This window comes from Hemitrygon akajei, chromosome 18, assembly GCF_048418815.1.
Source record: "Hemitrygon akajei chromosome 18, sHemAka1.3, whole genome shotgun sequence".
Classification (NCBI taxonomy): Eukaryota; Metazoa; Chordata; class Chondrichthyes; order Myliobatiformes; family Dasyatidae; genus Hemitrygon; species Hemitrygon akajei.
The window spans coordinates 28,365,342-28,391,132 of NC_133141.1; the positions used below are offsets into that span (position 1 = coordinate 28,365,342).

Consider the following 25,791-nt stretch of genomic DNA (forward strand, 5'->3'; position numbering starts at 1 on the left):
GCTGTCCCAGTACAGTTACAATACTGGCATCTACTCAACTATGTGGAAAAGTGTGTTCTGTTCCCAAAAGGGATACATCCAATCTATCTTCAATCAATCTTCAGCGAAGTACAGAAGTTGTTGTTGACGACGGTGTCAGTGGTATTGGCTCACCAACAAGCTGCTTATTCTTGTCCAATTTGGACCACCAATCTCCAGACCTGGTCACAGCCTGCGTCCAAACACAGACCAAAGAGCTGAACTCCAGAGGTGAGGTGAGAGTGATGCCCCTCAATACCAGGGCAGTGTTTGACTGAGTGTAACGTCAAGGAGCCCTGTGAAACTGAGGTCAGTGGACAAGGGGGAAACTCTGCAGTGGGTGGAATCACCACCTTGAACAAAGGCTGGGTCAATCACCCAGGACATCACTGCAGGGATTCTTCAGGGCAGAGTGTCCTGAGCTGAACTATCTTCATCAGTGACCTTCCTTCCATGATACAGTCAGAAGTGGGGATGCTCACTGATGGGTTCAGTTTCATACACATCTTCTCAGCAAATGAAGCAATCCATGTTGGCCCTCAGCAAGGTTCAGACATGGGCTATAGGCAGCATAAACATCATGCCACAGAAGTGCCACTGATTGGCCATCTCCAACAAGGGGGAGTTGAGCAACCTACCATTCCAGTCACCAATGACCAGAACCTCAATGAAACCATGGCTACAAGAGCAGGTCAGAGGGTGGGATCCCATGGTGAGTGACACCCCAAGACCTCTGCACCATCTACAAGGGACAAGTCAGGGGTATGATGGAACACTCCCCACTGGCCTGGGTGAGTGCAGCTCCAATGACTCTCAGGAGACTCAAGGTCATCCAGAATAAAACAGTTTGCTTGACTGACACCCCATTCCCACCCCCTCCTCTAAACATTCCCTCTCTCCATGACCAATAGATAGAGGCTGCAGTGTGAACCCTCTACAATGTGCTGCAGTTATTCACCCAGGCTACTCTGGTAGCACCTCACAAACTTGTGACCATTACCACCTAGAAGGAGAAAGGCAGTAAGTACACTGCCTGCAGGTTCCCCTCCAACTCACCCACCATCCTCACTTGGAAACATACTCCATTCCTTCATCACTGGATCTAAACCCTGAACTCCTTCTCTAACAGCAATGTGGTTCATCCCTCCACCTTCTTCAGGACAGCTTGGGATAGGCAATAAATGCTGGCCTTGACAGTGGTGCCTATGTCATCCTGAAATGTGAGTAAACCTGTTCATCAGCCTCTTATTGACTTTCGTGGATCTAAGCCAATAAACCCGTTCTGCTCATGATGGTTCTGGGTGAGTGCACTCGTTCAGCCAAATGGCCAGCACAGTGGTACAGCAGGAAGGGCCACTGTCTCCCAGCTCCACCGGCCTGGCTTCAGTCCTGACCTCCAGCTGCTCCGGTGTTCTCCCACGTGCTAACAACAATCAAGCTGATTGGTTGATCAGTCACTGCCATCAAAGTCCAGCGCATGTGAACTTAAACACATTGGGCAACACACACGAAATGCTGGAGGAACAAAGAGGACAAAGAGTTGAATAAGAAAGTGGGGGGAGGGGAAGGAGTACAAGCTGGCAGATGATAGGTGAGACTAGGGGAGGGGAAAATGATGTGAGAAGCTGAAAGAGGATAAATGAAACAGATAAAAGGACTAAAGAAGGAATTTGATAGGAGAGGACAGTGGACCATAGAAGAAAGGGGAGGAGATGGGCAACCAGAGGGAGGTAATAGACAGGTGAGGAGAAGAGAAGGGGTGAGGGGTGAACCTGAATTCTTTATTCCCCTCTGTAGATGCTGCCTGACTTGCTGAGTTCCTCCAGCATTTTGTGTGTGTTGCTCAAGTTGTCTGGTGTCTGCAGAAGCTTTGTGTTTACAATCAGTACGTGTGCAGTCTCAGAGACTGCCTCTGGAACCTTTTCCTCATAACCCTGCAGACCAGGGAGCAGGCAGTCCCATGACACAAACATTCAAGCAACAATGACTGTATTACACATTCTGCAATCACTCTCACACAAATGGCATCAAACTTACCATATTTATCCAAGAAGAGGAAGAAAAATGTGTCTGCAATAGTTATAATTACTCCGCCCCACAGGGGAATCCTAAACAGAGAGACAGAGGACGGTTAGATGAATAGTTTCCCCTCAGAGGCTCAGGACACTGACCCCTATCACTAGCACAGCGAAACCTGTGAATATCATGTTTCTTTCCAACAAGTCAAAACTTTGAGCACAGTCACCACAGAAGCTGTTCAGTTTTGGTGTGGTCAGTTAGTAACTGCCGTACATAACCACACTATTTACAGCTTCGGAGGAAGTTACAGCAATGTCTCATATTTCCCAGGACCATGTGCTATTCCCTGCCTCAGATAACATTTCAATCATATTAATCAGAGGCTTCAGAGGTGCTGTGTGTAACTTGTGACATTACGGACAGACTCTGTTACTGAGATTGTGTCAGTGTGGGAGATATTAGGGAGTCTTGGAATTAGTATGGAAGCTGGCTCTTCAACCCAGCTTGTCCATGCCAACTAAGTTGTGGGAAGCTAGAGAAGCAATTATGGAGGCCCTGCATAGATTTCTGCTTCATCTCTAGCTACAGGTGAGGTTCCAGAGGACTGGAGAGTGACTAATGTGGTACCGTGGTTTAAAAAGGGTATCAAAATCAAGCCAAGAAACTGCAGGCCATGAGTCTGACATCAGTGGTGGATACATTGTTGGAGGGGTTTCTGAGGGACAGGATATTTGGAGAGTCCAGGTCTGATTTTGGACAGTCAGCACGACTTTGTGTGGGGGAAGTCGTGTCTGATAAACCTCTTAGAATTTTCTGGGGCGGTAATTAAAAGAGTAGCTGAGGGTAGGGCAGACTAGTCTGGGAGATTAGATCACATGGGATCCAAGGGCAGATATCAGATTGGATTCATAATTGTCTCAGTGGAGGGAAGCAGAGGGTGATGGGTGATGGTCGTTCCTCGGACCGGAGGCCTCTGTCTAGTGGTGGCCCACAGGGGTCGGTGCTGGGACCTTTGTTTGTAAATACTGTGTTTAGAAACACATTGGATAGGAATGTACACAACATGGTTAGTAAGTTTGTAGTGATAGTAAATAGGTGGTGTTGTAGACAGTGTAGGAGATTATGAACAATTACAGGGGAACCTTGATCAGCTGGGTAGAGGGCTGGGGATTGACAAATGGCTCTCAATCCAGGTGAATGTAAGATTTTGCACTTTGGGAGATCAAACCAGGCTAAGGCCTTATACAGTGAATGGCAGGACCCCGGCAGTGTTACGGAACAGGGAGATCTTGGAATACAAATGCACAATTCACTAAAATCAGTATCACGGGTACATAGGGTGATGGAAAAGGCTTTCTGGCAAACTGGCCTTTGTTGAGTACAGGAGTTGGGAAGTTATGCTGTTGTCATACAAGTCATTGGTGAGGCCACACAGAGTATTGTATCCAGTTTTGGTTGCCTTGCTATAGGAAAGATGTTACTAAACTAGAAAGAGTGAAGAAACAATTTACTAGGACATCTATTTGGCTTGAGGGCCTGAGTTACTTGGAGAATTTGTGTAGACTGGGACTTTATTGCTTGGAACGAAGGAGATCGAGGGGGTGACCTGACAGAGGTATATTAAATCATGGACAAGTTGAAAGCACACAGTCTTTTCCGGGGGGGGGGGGCAGTACTAAAAACAAAAGGGCATAGTTTAAGATCAGAGATGAGACATTTAAAAGTGACACCAGGGGCAGCTTCTCCACAAAAAGGGTGGTAAGTATTTGGAATGAGCTGCCAGAAATAGTGGTTGAGATGGACACATTAACAACGTTTTTAAAAAATCTAGATAAGTACATGGATAGGAATGGTTTAGAGGTTTATGTGCCATATGTGGGCTGATGGGACTGGCTAATAGGTAACACAGCATGGATGAGATGGGCCAAAAGGCCTGTTCCATGATATCTGACTATTCCATCAGTGTGTTGCTGCAAGACTATTGGCTTGAGACTGCATTGCTCCAAGACCATTTCTGCAAGACAGCACTGCTACAACACTATTTTGATTGTTATTGTTATTTCAAAACAACCATTGCCAGTAATGCAATGCCGTGACACTTATTCTGTGAAACTTTTGCTGCAAGGGTAGTAGTATTGCTAGGGTAATGCACTGCTGTGAGGCTCTTCAAGCAAGGCTGCATCGTTTTAAGACTAGCAGTACTGTAATGTATTGCTTTAACCCTGTATGACTGAGGCTATTACCACAACCCTGTACAACCAGAAGACTGCTTGCTGTGAAAATATTACTTTGAGCTTTCATTGCTGCCAGGATGCATTCCAGCATGACACTGCTGTACTCTTCTCAGACTGCAATAGTGAGACTGCGGGCTGCAAAATTGCCCCACTGCCAGACTATTTACAAATGACTATCTGACCATTACCAAGATTACAGTACTGCAAGTATTACTGCAAACATGTGTTGCTGCAAAAACATTGTACAAGACTATTGCTACGTTTCTGCTTTGCTGAAACTATGCTGCAGAGCTATTACTGTAAGATTCTATTGCTATAAGATACTGTGTGAGACTGCATTTTTGCAAAATTGCATTGGCGCAAAGACTATATTACGTGAAGGCCATACTGCAGCATCATTATTACTGCAGTGATATAAGATGGTATTGCGATAAGACTATCATTGCAAAACTGCATTGGTCTGAGACTACAGTGCTGCCTGAAATATTGCATTGGTGTGAGAATATTATGACGAGACTATGGCTGCAAGATAGTGGCGTTGCGAGACAATTGCTGCATGGCTGTATTGCTGCACTGGATTGCTGCAGGACTGCATTAGAGTGAGGCATCGTTAATATGGGAGGAAGGCTGTACTGGGAAGAGTGAATTATGAGGGAAGTTGTTTTTACTGGGAGATGGTTTACAGGGAACTTGCAATGCAATTGCAATATAGGACAGATACAAAAGCACAGCGTTACTTCCTCACAGCTGCAGAAATCTGGCTTGAATCCTGACCTCAGGTACTGCCTACGTGGAGTCTGCACGTTCCCCTTGTGACCGCATGGGTTTCCCAGGCACTCTAGTTTCCTCCTATGTCCCAAAGATGTGCGGTTTAGTAGGTTAATTGGACACTATAAATTGTCCCCGGCGTGTGGGTGAAGGCAGAACCTGGGGGGAGTTGATGTGAATGTGGAGAGAGTAAAAAGTGGTATTAATGTAGGATTGGTGTAAAATGGTTGGTTGTTGGTTAATACAGTCAATGGGCTGAAGGACTATTTCTGTACTGTATCTCTGTGCCTCCTTGAATCTGAGACAATGAGACTGTCACTTTCCTGGGAAATTTTACTGTTGGGTGAAATGGATGAAGGTCTGTTAGTGGAGAGAATCCAATTACTGGAGTCACTATTAGTCCTGGAGGCATAGTGATAATCACAGTGCTCTACAGCACAGAATTATTTGGAAAGAACCCATGTTAATCAAGTGTCTGTTACTGGGTCAGAGCCTAATATTGAGGGAAGGTCTGTGACTGGGGGACAGTGGGAGCCATCATACGGCTGGAGTCTGTGAATGAGAGGAATAGTCCAAAGGTGGAGAGATTACACACTGTGGGGTGATACGATGACACTGTAACAGGGAGACAGTAGTGTTGTAGAAAGATGCATTCTGGAGGGAGACTACTACATTGGTGGTAGGACAGCTTTTCTCCTTTGTGTGCGTTTCCATTACTGGGTGGATCAGATGTTGAAACCTAATGCTGCTGGGATCATTATCCAGAACGTCAATGTACCCCTTGCTGAAGTCAGTGAATGGATGAATACACTTTGTGGAAATCAGTCCCAGTATTTAATGTGAAGTTTTTGTGAATAAGAAATGGACACAGTGGACAGCCAAAATGTGCCGATCAATACCCAATACAGTTCAAAGTGGCTGCACTCTACCTTCCGACAGACAGCAGGTTCAGAGCGATGGCCGATCCAATCACTTCCTGCATGTCCGAACCGATGATTGCCAGTTCCACCATCAGCCACAGCAAAATCCGAGGGAACTGGAACATTGACAAGGTGGTAAGTGTTAGTCCTGAGCCAGAGCCTGGCAGTCTGATACAGCGGAGTGGGGCCCACAAGACAACGACTGAGAACACGTTTATAAAGATCAGGGGGCAGTCAGGGTGAGCATGGGCCTTCTATTACCAATCCAGAGAAGAATTTAAAGCAATACTCCCAGTTATTCTTTTCAATTCCCTTACTGACCATAATTTCCTCTGAATGATCATCATGCTGATACCAGCAATTCAGTGAAAGGATCCGGATTTAATCAGTCATTTCCATAACTTTGGTGCCTGGCAATGGGATCGGCCTTTTGACACTTCTCTACACTGTGAAACCAGAACTGGGCCCAGTGCTCACAGTGGGAGAGATCATAACTGTACCCAGTTCTGTACATCACACAAAGGCCCCACGGTTCTTCAATACTCCCATTGGCCCCACAGTTCATGGAGTATGTCCCACTGCATTTCTTCCCTCCAAAATGCATTACCTCACATTTACCAGGAATAATTCCACCTAGCCTGTTCCTCTGCCCATTTAACAGGCTACGCTCATACAGCACAGGAAATGGACGAGGCCGGTTCATTAGATACACTTAAGAATATGTGGACAGGTATGTGGATGAGAAGTGCTTAGATTAATCAAAATAGGACAACAGAGTGATCTAGGAATAATGGTGCATAGTTCCCTGAAGGTGGAATCTCATGTGGATAGGGTGGTGAAGAAAGCTTTTGGTATGCTGGCCTTTATAAATCAGAGCATTGAGTGTGGGAGTTGGGATGTAATGTTAAAATTGTACAAGGCATTACTGAGGCCAAATTTGGAGTTTTGTGTACAGTTCTGGTCACCGAATTATAGGAAAGATGTCAACAAAATAGGGAGAGTACAGAGGAGATTTACTAGAATGTTACCTGGGTTTCAGCACCTAAGTTACAGGGAAAGATTGAACAAGTTGGGTCTTTATTCTTTGAAGCGTAGAAGGTTGAGGGGGGACTTGATAGAGGTATTTAAAATTATGAGGGGGATAGATAGAGTTGACATGGATAGGCTTTTTCCATTGAGAGTAGGGGAGATTCAAACAAGAGGATATGAGTTGAGAGTTAAGGGGCAAAGTTTAGGGGTAATACGAGGGAGAACTTCTTTACTCAGAGAGTGGTAGCTGTGTAACGAGCTTCCAGTAGAAGTGGTAGAGGCAGGTTCAATTTTTTAAAAATTGGATAGGTATATGGACAGGAAAGGAATGGAGGGTTATGGGCTGAATGCAGGTAGGTGGGACTGGGTGAGAGTAAGCGTTCGATACAGACTAGAAGGGCCGAGATGGCCTGTTTCCGTGCTGTAATTGTTATATGGTTAAAGCAGGGTGGAGTTCACACTTCTGTCTGTATCAATGGTGCTGTGTTGGAGGTGGTTAAGAGCTTCAAGTTCTAAGATGTAAGATATCACCAGCAGCTTGTCCTGGTCCAACATGTAGATGCTATGGTCAAGAAAACACACCAGCACCTCTACTCCCTCAGAAGGTTAAGCAAATTCGGCATGTCCCTGATGACCCCTCCAATCTTTACTGTAAGCATCACAGCTTAATACGGCAACTGCCCTGCCCAAGACCCACAAGAAATTGCAGAGAGTTGGGGATACACCCTGTGTATCACATAAACCAGCCCCCCTTCCATTGACTCCATCTACACTCACCACTGCCTTGATAAAGCAGCCAGAATAATCAAGGACCCCTCCCACACTGGATATACTCTCTTCTCATCTCTTTCATCAGGCACAAGACACAAGAGCCTGAGAATATGAACTACTAAGGTCAAGGACATCTTCTGTCCCACTATTATCAGACTCTTGAACAGACCTCTTATACAATAAAGGTTAATTTTTGATCTCCCAATCTACATTGCTGTGGCCCTTGCACTTTATATGTTTATCTGCACTGCACTTTCTCTGTAACTGTAAACTATTTTCTGGAGTCTGTTTTACTTTTGTACTACCTTGATGTTGTCTCCCACTGGCCATGTAGTATACTCCCAGTAAAGTGAGCGCCTCTTTTCATTTCCCACACTCTAACCGCACAGCCTCATTTGAAGAATGGTTTAGGATTCGCTCCCTGCAGCAACTGGCAACCTTGTGATATCTGTCTCAGAGGCCGACATCAAAACATCTTGCAAAAGAGTGAACCCTTGCAAGGTGCCAGGCCCTGATGGTGTACCTGGTAGGCACTCAAATTGATTGTGGACTTCAGGAAGAAGTTTGAGGGTCAGAAGTGTGAATGGTGACCAGTTTCAAGTTCTTGGGCGTCAACATCTCTAAAGTTCTATCCTGGGCCCAACATATTGATACAATTACGAAGAAGGCATGCTTGTGGCTATAATTCATTAGGAGTGTGAGGAGAATTGGTATGTCACCAAAGGCTTTAACAAATTCAGTGATTCCGGAACAGCTTCTTCCCCTCTGCCATCTGATTCCTAAATGGACATTGAACCTGTGAACACTACCTCACTACTTTTTTTTTGTACTACTTATTTTAATTTAACTACTTAATAGACATATATATACTTAATGCAATCCAGTTTCTTTTTCTCTGTATTGATTTATCATGTATTTCATTGTAGTGTTGTTTCATCATTAAGGACCGAATAGAGGTCATGGGTTAAGGGTGAAAGGTGAAATGTTTAAGGGGAACCTGAGGGGGAGCTTCTTCACTCAGAGGGTGGTGAGAGTGTGGGATGAGCTGCCAGTGCAAGTGGTGCATGTGAGGTCGATTTCAGCATTTAAGAGAAATTTGGATAAGTGCATGGATGGGAGGGGGATGGAGGGCTATGGTCCAGGTGCAGGTCGATGGGACTAGGCAGAATAATAGTACAGCATGTACTAGATGGGCCAAAGGATCTGTTTCTGTGCTGTAGTGCCATGTGACTCTATGACTCGATAACTGAGCTGCATTCCCCGCAGGAAGCCACCACAAGCTCTTAAAGCCTCTAGCACCCAGATACCTGATGCCTATATTCAAAGAGCAGCAAGACACCTTGTACTGTTGGCCAATCCCTATTTATTCAAGTGTGGCTACTCGGAGACCTCAGGGTTACAAGGACCCTGGGGCCAATGATTGGTTGATATGCTGGGCATGACTTCCAATGAAATATTGGCTGATACTTTCCTCTGTAATCCACTGCTGGTGTATTCAGGCCCTGGGTTTCCTTTATGCCTTTTATCGTACTATGACAGCAGTGTTGAATGTGTTCAAATATTGACTAAAAATCCCACTGTTCACCGGTTTAAATGTGCTGCTTTGTGCAAGAAGCCATTTTTGTGTTGATTGCCACCCATCCAACAGAGGGCATGCAGGCCAGAAGGATCACAACATAATTCCCCACCATAGATGCTGCCAGACCTGTTGAGTTCCTCCAGCATTTTGTGTGAATTGCTCAAGCTTTCTGTATCTGTTGAATATATTATGATTATATTGTGCTTGTATTTCTTTTATTGCATGTTGTGCCAACACAATACAGCAAATTTGTAAGACATGTAAATGTATATGGCTAATAAAATTGATCTGATCTGATCTCATTTCTCTATCTATGCCCCGAAGTTCCCTCAAAACATCAGCTATTGCATCTCTGCACTCCTAATATGGATGAGAATACGTGTAAAATACCGGCGTTATTTGGTGGAGACATGTAGGACTTTGATATGCACCTTCGGGTACTTCCTGCGGCAGACCTCAGCCAACTGCATACCAGTGACAGCTCCTAAGCGAGCCGAGAGCCTCTGCAACATAAGGCCAATGATGGTGGCCAACAGCAAGACCCAGAGGATCTGAAGAAAGACCGGAGAGGAAAAGCAAGGTGAAGCTAACAGGTTATCAGCCAAACATCATAAGCATTTATATCTTAGCCCTGTCATTAACCCTTGGATTCTGTGTCATGTATACAAATGGATTGCACCTGCTATCAGTGCAGTTATCAAATCAACCGGGGCCGCACACAGTGGATCGGCGGGTAGTGCCGCTGCCTCGGCCCTCCATCCTGACCTCTGGCTTTCTCACATGTCCCAAAGGTGTGCAGGCTCACTGGGATGATTGGCCGCTGTAATTCGCCCCTGGTGTGTGGGTGAGGGGTAGTCGATGGGGATGTGGGGAGAATAAAATGGGATTCACGTGGATGGGTGATTGATGATCAGCACAGACTTGGTGGGCTGAAGGGCCTGTTTCTGTGCTAACAGGAGGTGAGTTTTTGGCGCCGAGTTGGTTGGATCTCCGTTCTCTGAGAAAGATTACGGGTGACCCAGGAGAGCCAGGGGGCTCTATCCAGTCTTGGAGTGCTGTTCACTGTAACCATGACTGAACAATCCTAGGAGATCTCTCCATTATGAGCTATTATTGTATGTATTTGTTTACATTTTTATTTGCACAATCTGTCTTTTATACATTGCTTGTTCATCAATCTTTTGTTTATGTACAGTTTTCATCAATTCTACTGTATTTCTTTATTTTTCTGTGAATGGAAAATGAATCTCAGGGTTGTATATGGTGACCTAGATGTACTTTGATAATAAATTTACTTTGAACTTGACTTTGATTTCCCAATATGCACCAGCAGCTGCAGGTGAGCCTGGTCCTGAGCTGGAAAAGCATGGCTGACACTAGAGGTTCTTATATTCACTCAAAGGATTCACTCAAATTCACTCAAACTAGACCCTCCCTAGTTGCCCTTAAGAAGGTGGTTGCGAGCTGCCTTCTTGTTGAACCACTGCCCTCCTTGATGTGCGGGTATACCCACAGCGCTGTCAGGGAGGGGTTTTGACCCAGCAGTGGTATATTTCCAAGTCAGGGTGCTGTGTGGCTTGGAGGGCAACTTCTGGGTGATGGTGCTCTTTTAACGAGGCACAGCACAACACGGGCCCAGTAAGCCCACGCCACCCAATTGTACCCACGTGGTCAATGAACCTACTAACCCGTATGCCTTGGAGTGTGGGAGGAATGCCGCGCAGTCACGAGGAGAACGTACCAATTCCTTAGAGATGATGGCAGAACTGAACCCAGGTCGCTGGTGCAGTAACACCGTGCCGCCTCGGGAGGAATGGAGAATGCGTTCCTCATGAATTTGCTGCCCTTGTCCTTCTTGCTGGTAACGATGACTCCGCACCAGATGGGAATGGTTTTGGGGATTTAGACACCAGGACTTGAACAGCACCAGTTCCCGAGGTCCTGGATCTGCAGGGGAAGCACCCCCATAACTCTGTTTAAAGAGAGGAGGGTGGTATGGGCCGAGTTCCCTCTCCCAGCATCACCAGGAATACTGAGTGTTTCCCTAAAACTGGCACTCACCTCAGCTCCAGGCCCAGCCAGGCACCTGGCCTCTCCCGAGCACTCCATCCCCGCTTGACATTGCAGGCCAGAGTAGCGGAGCTCGTGAGGGTCTGCTGCCGACTGACAGGGGCCCTCGGCCTCAGTGACATTGTGCCCCTGACAGCAGCTGCTCAGGGCTGCCAGTGGCTGAGCAGTCCTAGCTCTCGGCCTCAGACAGGACGTCCAGCATCCAACAGGACCAGCCATTCCACTGTTGGTGGGTCCGTAGAGTGAGAGGATTTCACCTCCGGCTCTCGAGCTATGCAGAATTAGGAGAGACCCAGGGGAGGGTTGGACTTGCAGAGAGGCAAGGGTTTGGAGTAAGGGTGTTCAAGGTTTAGGTGGAGTAGTTAGCCCTGGGTGGGGATGGGGGTTGGAATCTGGATTGCACTGACTGAGAGGGTGGTGGAGGCAAACACTCTCACAATGTTTAAAAAGTATTTAGACAAGCACCTAAGTCACTGAGGTAGAGAAGGCTATGGATCAAATGCTCGTAAATTGGATTGGTACAGATGGGGAGTTGATGGTCAACATGAACAGTCAGCTCAAGGGCCTCTTTTGTTACTGTATCACTCTAAGATTTGATGACTTTTAGCTGAACATATTTTGGCTTCATCTGTGTCCTGGGACAGCTGTTCTTCCTGCACTACTGCTCAAATCTAATTTCTACTGAAGCCTGGACAGACATTTTGCTGACCTTTAGGGTAGAATTTTACAGTAACACTGGATGATTTCGTTTTTGTGTACAACAACAGACCAACGGCAAGTATTAACAGAGTTGGGAGATTTTCTAAAAGCGGGTATGAAACGTACCTTAAACCCTGCCACGGCACCAGACTGAAGATCAGATTCAATGTTTCCTGGGTCCAGATAAGCAATGCTCATAAGAAATCCAGGTCCTGTAAAGGCCCAGAGCTTCCGAAAGCTAAACTGAGTCTAAAGACAAAAAGTAAGAACAGTCAGTTAGACACCAGAGAGGTGAACTTTAAGCCCCACATATTTAATGATGTCAGAGAAAGAGAGAGAGAAAGAGAAAGAGAGAGAGAGAGAGGAAAAAAAGAGAACGAGAGAGAGAGAAAAAGAGACAGAGGGAGAGCGAGAGACAGAGACAAACAGAGAGAGGGGCAGAGGAGACACAGGTGACTTTTCAGAACACATTTGCTGGTGGGAAAGAGGAGAGGAAGAGATTTTATCCTTGGGGAAGAAGGAAGTCCTGCATATTATTAGGTTGATGCCTGGATGCGGGAGGCAGAAAAGCCATAACATGGGCTGCCAGTTCCACAGGGAAGGGAGCAGCGTGATTTGCATCTTTACACAATCAAATTCCTTCCCCCACCCCAACTACCTGGATGAAGATAATTCTGTGACACCGATCAACTTTCAGCTGACTTCCCATAGCCCAAAATCCACAACAAGAGATGAGTTGATGTCTCTTGGAGCCATTGGCCTTGGGCCACCCTTAACCGAATTGCTGCCCCTCTCCCTAATGTTAGACTAACATCTGGGTGAGGTACGTATGTCCATGAACACATAACCAGTCCATTATATCTGGTGGCGGGACCCTCCACCAGCCGCGCCCACTCCTGTGGTCCTGTCACCGTTCCAGTTACTCATGGAAGATCACAGGCTGACATCCATCCCAATATCGAGACCTGTGCAAAAAGCAATGGCTGAGGCTGCCGACCCTTCCACCATTGACACAGTTTCTAAGATGTCCAGGAGGACTGCGTCTTCCTGAAGACTGAGTGTGCAGTGTCCCTGGCTCTGAGTAAGAGGCTGATTGTGGGTGAGACCTTCCTGACCACCAACCTCTCCAGTGACTCACCTTCATTCCTGGTGAGTTCTTTCTCCTCCACCCCTTCCCTGCACCACCTAGGGGAGGGGAGGTCAGGGATCAAACTGAATTTTTTGAAGAGGTAACAGAGTTTATTGATGAAGGCTCTTTGGCCATCTAGTACTATTAATCTGCCTAGACCTATCGACCTACACCCAAACCATAGCCCTCCATACCCCTCCTATCCATGTACCCATCCAAATTTATCTTAAATGTGGAAATTGAACCCACATCTACCACTTGTGCTGGTAGCTTATTCTACACTCTTAACACCCTCTGAGTGAAGATGTTCCTCTTAAATATTTCACCTTTCACCCTTAACCCATGACTCAGTTCTAGACTCACCCAACCTCAGTGGAAAAAGCCTGCTTGCGTTTACCCTGTCTTTACCCCTCATAATTTTGTATACCTCTCTCAAATCTCCCCTCAATCTCATATGCTCTAGTGAATAAAGTCCTAAGCTTTTCAACTTTCCCTGTACTACAACTCAGGTCCCACAATATCCTTGTAAATTTTGACTGTACAATTTCAATCTTATTGACATCTCTCCTGTAGGTAGGCGACCAAAACTGCACACAATCCTCCAAATTCGGCACCATCAACATCTCATCCACCTTCTACATAACATCCCATCTCCTGTACTCAATACTTTGATTTCTGAAGACCAGTGAGCCAAAAACTCTCTATCTGACCCTATCTACTTGTGACACAACTTCCAATGAATTATGGACCTGTATTCCCAGATCCCTTTGTTCTACCACTCACCTCAGTGCCCTACCGTTCACTGTGTAAAACCTACCCTGGTTGGTCCTCCCAAAGTGCAACACCTCACACTTCTCTCCATTAAATTCCATCTACCATTTTTCCAGCTGGTCTAGACCCCACTGCAATCTTTGATAGTCTTCCTCGTCGTCCACTACACCCCCAATCTTGGTGTCATCTGCAAATTTGCTGATCTAGTTAACCACATTATCATCCAGATCATTGATATAGATGGCAAACAACAATGGACCCAGCATCGATCTCTGTGGCACCCCACAGTCCTCTAGTCAGAGAGTCAACCATCTACTACCACTCTCTGGCTTCTTCTGCAAAGTCAATGTCTAATCCATTTTATTACCTCATCCTGAATGCCAAGCAACTGAACCTTCTTGACCAACCTCCCATGTGGGTCTTTGGTAAAGCCCACGTACAAATCCATGTTGACTATCCCTAATCAGTCGCTGTCTATCCAAATACTCCTATATCCGGTCCCATTAGTCCATAAGACGTAGGAACAGAATTCGGTCATTCAGCCCATCGAATCTGCTACACCATTTGATCATGGCTGATCCATTTCTCTCTCAACCCCAATCTCCTGTCTCCTCCCCATAACCTTTCATTCTCTGACTAATCAAGAATTCAAGAATTTCACAGATTCACCACCCTTTGGCTAAAGAAATTCCTCCTCATCTCCATTCTAATTGGATGCTCCTCTAATCTGAGGCTGTGTCATCTGGTCCTGGACTCCCCCGCTATAGGAAACATTCTCTCCACATTCACTGTAATGAGCTCTTTCAACATTCAATGGGTTTCAATAAAATCCTGCTCCCCCCCCAGTGAGAACAGGCCTAGAGCTCCTAACACTCCTCAGTGATCCACCTCAGGTCGAGGTGTAACTAGTCCCCTCTGTACAGGTCATACCTTCCCCAAAAGAGATCCCAGTGATCCAGAAATCTGAAACCCTGTCCCCTGCACCAGTTCCTCAGCCACACATTCATCTCCCAAATCACCCTATTCTTACTCTCACTGGTGTGTGGGACAGGCAGCAATCTGGAGATCACTCTGCTGGAGGACCTGCTTTTCAGATTTTACCCAGCTCCCTAGGTTCGGTCCACAGGACCACCCCCCTTTTCCTACCGATGTCACTGGTACCAATATGTACCACAGCTTCTGGCTGCTCACCCTTCCCCTTCAGAATGCTGTGGACCTGCTCCGAGACATCCCTGACCCTGGCACTGGGAGGCAACATATCATCAGGGCGTCTCTGTCGCATCCACAGAATCTCCAGAATCTCGTGTCTACTCCTCTATCTATGGAATCCCCTATCACTACTGCAGGCCTCTTCTTCCCCCTTCCCTTCTGAGCCACAGGGCCAGACTCAGTCCCTTAGAATACCTTCCAATAACTTACTGATGTCAGGCTCACAGGCCTATAATTTCTCAGTTTACTTTTAGAGCCTTCTTAAACAATGGAGCAAGTTTAGCTATCTTCCAATCCTCCAGCACTTCACCCATTGCTAAGGACTTTTAAAATATCTCTGCTAGGGTCCCTGCAATCTCTGCATAAGCCTCCCACAAGGACCAAGGGAACACCACCTTGTTAGGCGCTGGGATTTATCCACCCTACTTTGCCTCAAGACAGTTGGCAAGTTAGAAAATTTAATCAAGTGTTGGCTTGGTGAAAGGAATCAGAGTGTGTTAGAGAGGGAGTGTTGTTTTAGTGACCGGTGTTTTGCTCAGGGATCAGTGCTGGGTCCTGAGATGTTTGCAATAAACACGAATGACGTGTCCTTCCTGACTGAGAATATGAGATGAAGAAGACACTAGGCCTTCACTGAATGCTCCCATGAAGGGATCCTGGCTGCCCAGACAAAACACAATCAACCATTGAATCAGTTCCATCCCACCTCCACTCCCCCAAATAATACTGCAGGGGGAGATGCCTCTGACATGCAGACTTACTGAGTTGCTGTTAGGGATTGGGATCTTTTCCTCTGTATTTTCTTGGAAGCTCAGTTCCATGGGCAGAAACGTTCCAGGCAGGTTTGCACTACTCTGACTTGTGTCGATCATCTCGGACGGCTTGTCTGAAAACACAGATAGATCACAACACAGATTCAGGAACAGCTTCTTCCCATCTGCCATCAGATTTCTGAACCTGTGAACACTACCACGCTATTTTCCTCTCTTTTTGCACTACTTATTTATTTTTAATATATTTCTCATAGTAACTTTTAGCAATTTTTATGTGTTGCACTGTGCTGTAAAACAATAAATTTCACAACATAAAGCCTGTTACTGATTCTGACAACACAAGTTCAGAACAGTTTCCAGTACTCGGAATGCTCTCCTCTTAATTTTACTTCTGACGACAACTCTCCTGAAGGATTGGTATATTCCTACCCTGCTGGTGATTGAGAATCTGGGGGAGCAAATGGCTCTTTGCTCAAGAGTACTGAGGTGGCAGCAACTCCGTCTACTGCTCCATGTATATGTGTTGAATTATTGTCCCACCAGGAACCTGGCTGGAAACTCAAAGTCAACTTCCGCCCTTCCAATTTCACCTGCTCACTGGCATTCTGACTGCAGCCTTTCTTCCGCAGGAGCTCGCCAGCATTCTTCCAGGCTGTGGTTTACCAGAGAGTAAGGGAACAGGGCAAACCTGACCCTACGCTCACCAACATCCACTTAGTGGCCACTTTATTAGGTACACCTATACACCTGCTCATTAATGCAAATATCCAATCAGCAAACTATGTGGCAGCAGCTCAATGCATAAAAGCATGCAGACATGGTCAAGAGGTTCAATTGTTGTTGTTCAGGCCAAACATCAGAATGGGGAAGGAATGTGATCGACGTGACTTTGACCGTGGAATGATTGTTGGTGCCAGACGGGGTGGGTTTGAGTATCTCAGAAACTGCCGATCTCCTGGGATTTTCATCCACAACAGTACCAAGAGTTCACAGAGAATGGTGTGAGAAACAAAAACAAAAATCCGGTGAGCGGCAGCTCTGTGGGTGAAAATGGCTTGTTAATGAGAGGAGTCCGAGGAGAATGGCCAGAAAAGTTTGAACTGACAGGAAGGTGACAGTAACTCAGATAACTACGTGTTACAACAGTGGTGTGCAGAAGAGCACCTCTGAATGCACAACATGTCGAACTTTGAAGTGGGTGGGCTACAGCAGCAGAAGACCACGAACGTACACTCAGTGGCCACTTTATCAGGTACAGGAGGTACCCAATAAAGTGGCCACTGAGTGTAAAGCTCATTGTTAACAGTGGTATTGTGGCTATTCTTGATCTGGGGTGCTCTCAGGAATGCTTTTCAAGTTATCGGAAACGTTGAGGTTGGGCTTTATTTTGGGTGGTTGTGCCAAGTGCCTGAGGTGAGGATTGCCTCATGGATCCAAGGGATGCCTGTCACAGAGTGCCCTCCAGAGAACGCAGACCAGGTGGAGGGTGAACACTTGCACAACGTTTTAAATGCAGCTTTGTTCCCCCAGCGCCTCCTCCACTGTTATCAAATTCCTTTAACAGAGCCTCGCTGATTTCAAGAAACTTCCGAGATTTCCAAAGTATGGCATTGCTGAGATCTCTCAAGACTGGGATTTCTAAGGCTGACCACGCTCCCAGCCAAGAAAACTTTGTATTGAAGCTGACGTACAGCAAGGGGGAGTTAGGTCGAGCGAAGAGATATGAATTATTAGTGGAGGCTACAATGCAATTGCCAGGTACAGGGGTTGGGCTCTGACTCAGCTGATTGTTGTGGAGATAGTGTCGGACATACAGAACGTGTCCCTGGCGTGCTGCTTGGTGCTGAGTGGAAAACGAGCAGCCTGCTTCTCTCACTGATTGTATTTCCACCGGACGTGCTGGGGATCCCTTCTTAATGCTGAATGGCAGAAGGCCCCATCTGAGCAATTGGGTTAATGCGTTATGAAAGGTACCTTCCACCCATCAGGCACCTGTTCTTTGTTGGACACCAAATCACTCTCCAGCAATAAGGAGTCATGGAGAAAGCCAGTGCAGATACAGCCCCTTCGGCCCGGTATATCAACAAGATAAGGGAGATGGTTATTGATGCCAGGAAAGCTTCTGGCACTCAGTCCCTTCTTCGCGTCAGCAGGACAGCAGAAGAAACTGCGACCAGTTTCAAACTCCTGGGAGTGCACATCTTGCACAACCTGTCATGGTCCTGAGAACGCAACCTCACGGTTAAGGAAGCTCACCAGTGCATTAGAGGGGTTTCAGAAGAGGGTCATGAAAATGATTCCATGAATGAAAGGGTGAGGAGTGTTTGATGGCTCTGGGCCTGTACCCGCTGGAGTTTAGAAGAATGGGGGGGGGGGGGATCTGATTGGAACCTATTGAATATTGAAAGGCCTGGATAGAGTAGGCAGGAGAGAATGTTTCCTATCGTGGGGGGAGTTTCGGACCAGAGGGTCCAGCCTTAGAATAGAGGATGTTCATTTAGAACAGAGATGAGGTGGAATTTCTTCAGCTAGTGGTAGTGAATCTGTGGAATTCATTGCCACAGACAGCTGTGGAGGCCGAGTCATTGGGTATGTTTAAAGCGGAAGTTGATAGGTTCTTGATTAGTCTGGGTGTCAAAGGTATTGGGAAAAAGTCAGGAGACTGGGATTGAGAAGGATAATAAATCAGTCGTGATTTATTATAGCAGAGCGGGCGCAATTGGCTGAATGGTCTAATTCTGCTCCTTTGTCTTATGTCTTATGGGATGGAAGGTGCAGAACTACACATTTTTTGCTGATTGTTCACTATCCAATTCCAACCAGCAGAAACACCAGTAGTCCACCATTCTCCTGCAGACAGTCTACTCGAGGGAAGTTATACCTTTTCAAATAGACTCCTTTCAATGAGCACTCATTCTCTGGAGTTACTCATATACTACACCCGCACTCTTTAGCTTTGGTTATTTCATGGTCTACTTTGACATCATGGAATGGTTTTAGTCTTCTGCATTTGAATTACTTTATTGGACAACTTAATTTATTCTTGCAATGACTCGAGAATTTCAGAATTGACCCAGCTGATAATTATTAGAATAAAATAGCTGGTTTGGATTTCACTTTTAACAGCCGTTGTTCAAAAGTTGGAAACATTTCCCTAATTAACAGGGCATGAAGTTCAAATTTGTGAGCTAAGAAAGTACAGTCCTTCCTGTTTCCAGCTGTTATTTCTCAATTGCCTTTCTCTGGTTATAATTTATGAGTTAGCCCACAGTCAAACTTTATACTAGTTTCGACCGTATTCTCCATGACATGCGAGGTCACGGTAGCATCTCACTGAACTTTTAACCACTGCTGTGGGTTATCTGTTCGAGGTATGGTTGTAAATGTTTTATTGGCACATATATAATCCCCTCAGGTTAATGGGTGCTTTGACCAGCCTCCCTTAAACCACGCAGTGAACAGGTTGTTGAAACTATTTTGAAATTCCCCATGGAGGCAGGGCCGAGATAGTCAACCTTTGATATTGCATTTAGACAATAGACAACATTTGACTCAATTGTGCTTAAATCTTCCCTGTTGCCAAGGCTGTTATTTTTTAAATCAGAATTTAACATGTGGACCAGAGGGAAACAGAACATCAGTACAAGTCAGAGACAAGGGCCTTTCTGGATTCATAGAAAATTAAAGCAGAAAGTGCTGGAAATACTCAACAGGTTAGGCAGGATCTGTGGAGAGAACTCGGCCAAAATGAGCTCAATATTTCTCTTACTCCAGCACACCAGCAGTATTTTGCTCCTGCATTGTCTCCGGGTTTACGTGTATATTTTACCTGGGAAACATAAGGTGTTTTATTCAAACCCCAAGTGCAAGCGAGTTCTCTTTCTCTCGTGTTCTCCCTGTGTGCTTCCCCTCCCATGCTCCTGTTTCCTCCCACATCCCAAAGATGTGTGGAGTTGGGGGGTTAATTGTCCACTGTAAATTACCCCAAGTGTGTGGGTGAGTGGACTGTGGGGAGAATGTAATTACTATGGTGGAAACCCAGAGTAACGGACTCAAAAAGCTGGAGGAACTCGGCAGGTCAGGCAGCATCTATGAAAAAGAGTACAGTCGACATTTCAGGCCGAGACCCTTCATCAGGACTGTAAAGGAAAGGTGAAGAAGTCAGAATAAGAAGTGGGGGGAGGGAAAGGAGTACAAACGGGCAGGTGAAGGTGAAACCAGGTGAGGGGGGTATCACTTGGAGGTGATAAGTGGAAAAGTTAAAGGGATGAAGAAGAAATAATCTTATAGGAGAGGAGAGTGGACCATGGGAGGGCATCAGAGGGAGGTGAGGTGCTTGTCCTGTCTTCTGCAGTTAAAGTATGTTGCAAAATATATGCATCATTCTTCCAGCAGTTCCTTGTTCTCACAAATATTTCGCCGGCCTCATTCTTCAGGGACCAACGTTTATTTAAATCTCTCTCTTCCTCTTTAAACAAGAAACTGAAATTGTCTATTGTTATCCAATTTCAGACAAGAGAAAATCCAAGCAACATACACAAAATGCTGGAGGAACTCTGCAAGCCGGGCAGCATGTTGTGCGCGTTGCTTGTCTATTGTTATACTCTGCACCAGTTTGCTCTTGTGGTTTACTTTTTTCTTCTTTGGAACTCTTTTGTCTTTCTTTGTTGGATTCTGAACCAGAAGGTAAAACTAGAAACAGACCCAAGAGAAACGTGAACCAAACTCTCAGAAAATCCTGAAGCGAATCCAGAATGTAACCGAGCCCTCAGAGAACCACGAAACAAATCTGTAACCAAACCCAGAGGCAATCTAGAAATAAACTCAAAAAGCTTTTTTGGATTCTGAATTAGCTCAAAGACAAAAGGTTGGGGTGGAAAGGTATCATTCTGGCTGGAAGTCCTTGTGTTCCACAGTGATCGGTACTGGGGACTCTGTTGCTTATGAATTTAGTGGTTTGGTAGGTTTGCAGATGAATTGACGATCAGCGGCTTTGTGGATAGTATAGAAAATTGCCAAAAGGTACAGTGGGATATAGATCAGTTGCAGATTTGGGTGGAGAAACAGCAGATGAAGTTTATCTGATCAAATGTGAGGTGTTGCACTTTGGGAGGTCAAATGTAATGGGAATGTATACAGCAAATGGCAGGACGCTAAACAGCATTGATACATAGAGGGATCTTGGCCTAAGTCCATAACTCCTGAAAATGGCCACATAAGTACATAGGCTGGAATGGAAGGTACTTGACATAATTGCCTTTATTAATCCTGACACTGAGTATAAGAGTAAGAAGACATGATACTGCTATGCAAATTTGGTTAGGCTGCACTGGGAGTATTGCATGCAGTTCTGGTTGCCTCATTTCAGGAAATTGGACAAATTTGTATTGTTTTCTCTGGAGCGTCAGAGGCAAAGGGAAAACCTGATAGAAGCCTATAAAATTATGAAAGGTATAGAATGGATATACAGTCAGAGCCTTTTCTCAGGATGCAAATATCAAGTACTCGAGAGCATGCTGTTAAAGTGAGAAGGGGAAGATTTAAAGATGTGTCGGTGAAGTAAAGATATGTGGTAAGTGCCAGCAAATATAATAGTGGTGTTTAAGAGCTCCTAGACAGACATATGAACGTGCAGAGTAAGGGGGGATGTGGAGCATGATGTAGGTGGGATTTATTTTAATTTGGCATCGTGTTCAGCACAGACGTTATGGGCCAAAGGGCCTGTTCTTGTTTTGTTCTATGTTAAATGTGTAACCAAATCCAGGGAGAACCTGGAAACAGATTTACCATTGATCTCGCAACTGGTGCAAGATTAAATGACAACAAGACATAGAACCGTATTAAGAAAAATCACAGGATGAAATGAAGGAAAGGTATATTGGTGCATTGTTTGCATCACTGAACGAATGAACTTAAGAAAAACAGAAAGAGAGAGAGAAATGCCAGACATGTCCATTCCCTCCCACCTGTTTTTACCTGTTGACTCTTTCTTCTCTTGCTCCAGCATCACGGTGAAATGAGTGTGCCGAAACTCAGAGCGCTCCGTAACAGCTTATTCCCTACAGCGGAGTTGAGAAACACTCAGTAAGTTTGAAGTAATGTGAAGGCAGTACGTTCTAGATAATTATATTCGCTTGGTACAAATAGCAACTGAAGTGCAGTGGAGGCTGCCAAGAATCTCCGTCATATAATGGCCTGAGCATGGGTAGGGGGAGTGGACAGGGGAGGGGCTGAATTACTGTGCTACCTAAAGATTCGAAAAGAGCCTTCATCTGGACTCAACCTTGACACTTTCTCAACCTGTGGCAACAGAGCTACATGAATAAATCACTGGAAAATATATGAAACGTGCTCAGTGTGGTGGCATAGTGCCAGGGCCCACTGGCACTATAATGCAGCTTGGCAACTTGTTGCTTTGCCCCTGCTTTTGCCACATGGGATCTACCGCATCCTCAAAGGCAATCTCATTAGGTTTTCCCGGCACAGAACCGACAATCCGTGCCAGTTACCTCAGCACCAAGCTACCCCTCTTGCTTCACATCCACTCTACAGCCAGAGAGCTGGGCAAATGGAACCTTCCTCACCTGTTCACTGACAAGTCAAACCAACAGCAAAAAGAGAGCTTGGTTGATGTAGATGCATACTCTCTCCCCAAAGTGAAGCCCTCCACATACCTCTACCCACAGAGCCTACTCTTCATTTTCAGGAAATGGGGTCACTCCTAAGGCCAACTGAATGACTTACTTTGCTATTTCAGAAGACATTCAAGAGCCAGCTCATTGGTATAGCTTCAGGCTGAATGGTGCATTCAAAGTTCAAAGTTCAAGTGTAAGGTTCAAAGTAAATTTATTATTAAAGTACGTACACTGCATGTCACCATATACAACCCTGAGATTCATTTTCTTGCGGGCATTCATAGAAGCGCAATGGAATCAATGAAAAGCTACACACACAAGAAAAGACAGATGACCAATGTTCAAAGGAAGACAAGCAGTGCAAGCACTGTGCAAATATTAGAGGAACCACTCCATCACAAATTCAAATTCTGTTTCTGTTCTGCGACTTAATGGAGTGACTCTTGTGAAAAACCCATTGAGTGCTCTTTAGATTTAAGATCTCTCTCCATTAGATCTTGAAAGCAAAATGCTGCAGCTGCTGGAGCTCTGAAATAAAAGCAGAAAAGGCAGGAAATCCTCTGCAGGCCAGACAGCGGCTGTGGAAGGAGAAAATGGCTTACTTTTTCTGGTCCTTAATCCTTCCATGAGAGCTGGCAAAATTTAGAAATGAGATTAATTTTAAAACAGCTCCTCAGATGCTGCCTGACCTGCTGAGGGTTTCTCACGCATTCTGATTTCTGTTATATTATTCATATGCTTATGTGGAAAAGCTGGGCTGTAGGGCCTATTTTCATGATGTATAACTCTAAATTTAATTAAACTTAATAATGGATTTTTTTTCAAATTTAAAAACAATACTTAGTAAAATGCTTTGTGAGCAGCACCAATTGTAGGCAGCTTTAGCACTGGGAAAAGGCTGATGTTTAATTGCACTTGGGGTATAACTTGTTATCTAACAATAGGGTCAAGCTTGGGGATTTGATCACACCAGGTTAGATGAGGCCTACAATTTGGTAGACTATCCAACGCACACAAATTGCTGAAGGAACTCTGTGGGCCATTTATGAAGGGAAACAAATCAGTTGATGTTTTGGGCTGAAACCATTCATCCGGTCTGGAAAGGAAGGGGGTAGAAGCCAGAATAAGAGGGTGGTGGGGATGGGGAGTAGTACAAGATGGCAGGTGGTAGGAGGAAGCAGGTGAAGGGGAAGGTGGGTGGGGGAGGGCAGTTGAAATGAGAAGCTGGGAGGTGATTGGCGGTAGAGGTAAAGGGCTGAAGAAGAAGGAATCTGATAGGAGAGGAGAGTCCATGGGAAAAAGGGGAAAGAAGGGGAACTAGAGAAAGGTGATGGGCAGGTCATGAGGGAGGGGAGATGAGTGAGAGTGCAACCAGAATAGGGAATGAGAAAGAGAGAAGGGGTAAGAGACCTGTTGCCCTTATCTGCTGCACGGGCAACTTCCTAAGGTGTGAGTAAAATACTTCTGTGCAGTTTCCTGTCTCACAAGGAATGGCAGCTGAAGCTTGTAGCTGCATTCGCCAGAAGGCCCAGCGAGTCTTGAAGGCTGAGAGTGGATTGGTTGATTCAGGTGTGCCCTGGACATCACTGTGCCGGTTAGGCAACTGTCCAACATGTCAATCAAAATGCTTGGCGGAGCCCCAAGGAGTGACACTCAGTTCAACTCCGCAACAAGCCCAGTAGGAGGCATTTCGTTGACAGTGAGAGCTGGGCTGAAGCTGTGACTCTATGGGCAAGCAGCACCCCTCCACCCCTCCAACCCAGATCAGCGCAGCCTGAGGCAAGGAGGCAGAGACCGCCTACTGCTGTCAGAAGCACAAATTGAAGTCAGGAAATGTTTCTCCTGTTTGCTGTGGGAGGAGTGGTGAGGGACAGGGTGGGGGAATACTCTGTTTGGCAGGACAGAGGTGAGCGGGGAAGTGTCCAGCTGCTGGAGCTGCCTGTTGTCACGACTACGTAAGTCTGAAGGGCGGTGAGCTGTCTACAGGTTCCCTGCCTCGCCTTACCTTGGTGAACGACCCGGCACAGCCCGTGGGGAGCAGCAGGCAGAACACTGGCGCCAGGTGGTGGGGGGGGGGGGGGGGTGCACATTTTGAAGAGTTTTGTGTGTTTTCATGCTTGATTTAACATTGAGGGTGAGTACAGGACAAGTACCTTTGAAGGTTTGTACCTTTTGAATGGTACAGTTTGTAAATGTGCTGTTAATGAGTTAATGTTTAATGAGCCTGTTTCGGTAAAGTATGAGCCATGGTCTGGGAGTGTGTGTTCCTCCACCACAAAGGTTAACAGACATCTTGTGATGTGATTTATTTGTTTAGATCATAACACCATAAGACATAGAAGCAGACTCAGGCCATTCGGCCCATTAAATCTGCTGTGCCATTCCATCATGGCTGATACATTTGCCCTCTCAATTCCGTCCAATAGCATTCTGGCATGGTAGTGTAGTGGTTAGCACAGAGCTTTACAATCCCTACCGCTGCCTGTAAGGAGTTTGTACATTCTCCTCGTGGTTTCCTCCAACAGTTCAAGGACGTAGCAGTTGGTAGGTTAATTGGTCATTGTAAATTGTCCCGTTGAATCGGGGGATTGCTGGGCAGCAGAGCTTGAAGGGCCAGAAGGGCCTATTCCACACTGTATCCCAAAAAATAAATTCTCCTGCCTTTTCCCCATAACCTTTGATGCCCTGACTAATCAAGAACCTATCAACCTTCTCTTTAAATACACCCAATGATTCGGCCTCCGTAGCTGTCTGTGGCAATGAATTCCATAGATTCACCACCCTCTGGCTAAAGAAATTCCTCCTCTTCTCTGTTCTAAAGGGACGTTGTTGTATTCTGAGGCTGTGCCCTCTAACTCCGCCACAATAGGAAACATCCTGTCCATGTCCACTCTAGCTAGGCCTTTCAGTATTTGATAGATTTCAATGAGATCCCCTTCATTCTTTTAAACTCCTGTGAGAACAAACCCAGAGCCATCAAACACTCCCTACATGTTAACCCTTTCAGTCCAGGGATCATTCACATGAATGTAGGGACGGGCCTGCTCTTATTGTCCAACCCCAGCCAACCTGAGGAAGGTCAGGCAGCATCAGTGGGAAGAGCACCTCCAAGCCTCCTACTAATGTCATTTTACTTCACTCTGCGTGGCCAAAGGCTCAGTGTAAAC

The 25,791-nt window shown here is 45.7% G+C and overlaps 2 protein-coding genes across 5 annotated transcripts in view; one reads left to right on the forward strand and one right to left on the reverse strand.

The window, feature by feature from the left end:
• Window positions 1–25,791, reverse strand: part of LOC140741229 (natural resistance-associated macrophage protein 2-like) — a 90,601-nt gene that overhangs the window by 34,140 nt on the left and 30,670 nt on the right. For 2 of the 3 annotated variants that reach the window (XM_073071189.1, XM_073071190.1), the window contains 6 exons: window positions 21,966–22,048; window positions 15,978–16,102; window positions 12,234–12,356; window positions 9,770–9,889; window positions 5,969–6,075; window positions 2,056–2,126 (listed from right to left, as the gene is read on the reverse strand). In XM_073071189.1, the coding sequence (XP_072927290.1) occupies window positions 2,056–2,126; window positions 5,969–6,075; window positions 9,770–9,889; window positions 12,234–12,356; window positions 15,978–16,102; window positions 21,966–21,996 (577 nt within the window). In that variant the 5' untranslated portion in view covers window positions 21,997–22,048. Of the gene's footprint in view, window positions 1–2,055; window positions 2,127–5,968; window positions 6,076–9,769; window positions 9,890–12,233; window positions 12,357–15,977; window positions 16,103–21,965; window positions 22,049–24,629; window positions 24,746–25,791 lie in introns of those variants that run through there. The other variant, XM_073071191.1, reaches the window with a different exon arrangement.
• The window catches only part of LOC140741227 (uncharacterized), a 123,034-nt gene continuing 121,737 nt past the window's right edge, over window positions 24,495–25,791 (forward strand). The window contains exon 1 of one of the 2 annotated variants that reach the window (XM_073071188.1): window positions 24,495–24,579. The gene's annotated coding sequence lies outside the window, so the exon portion shown is untranslated. The remainder of the gene's footprint in view (window positions 24,580–25,791) is intronic. The other variant, XM_073071187.1, reaches the window with a different exon arrangement.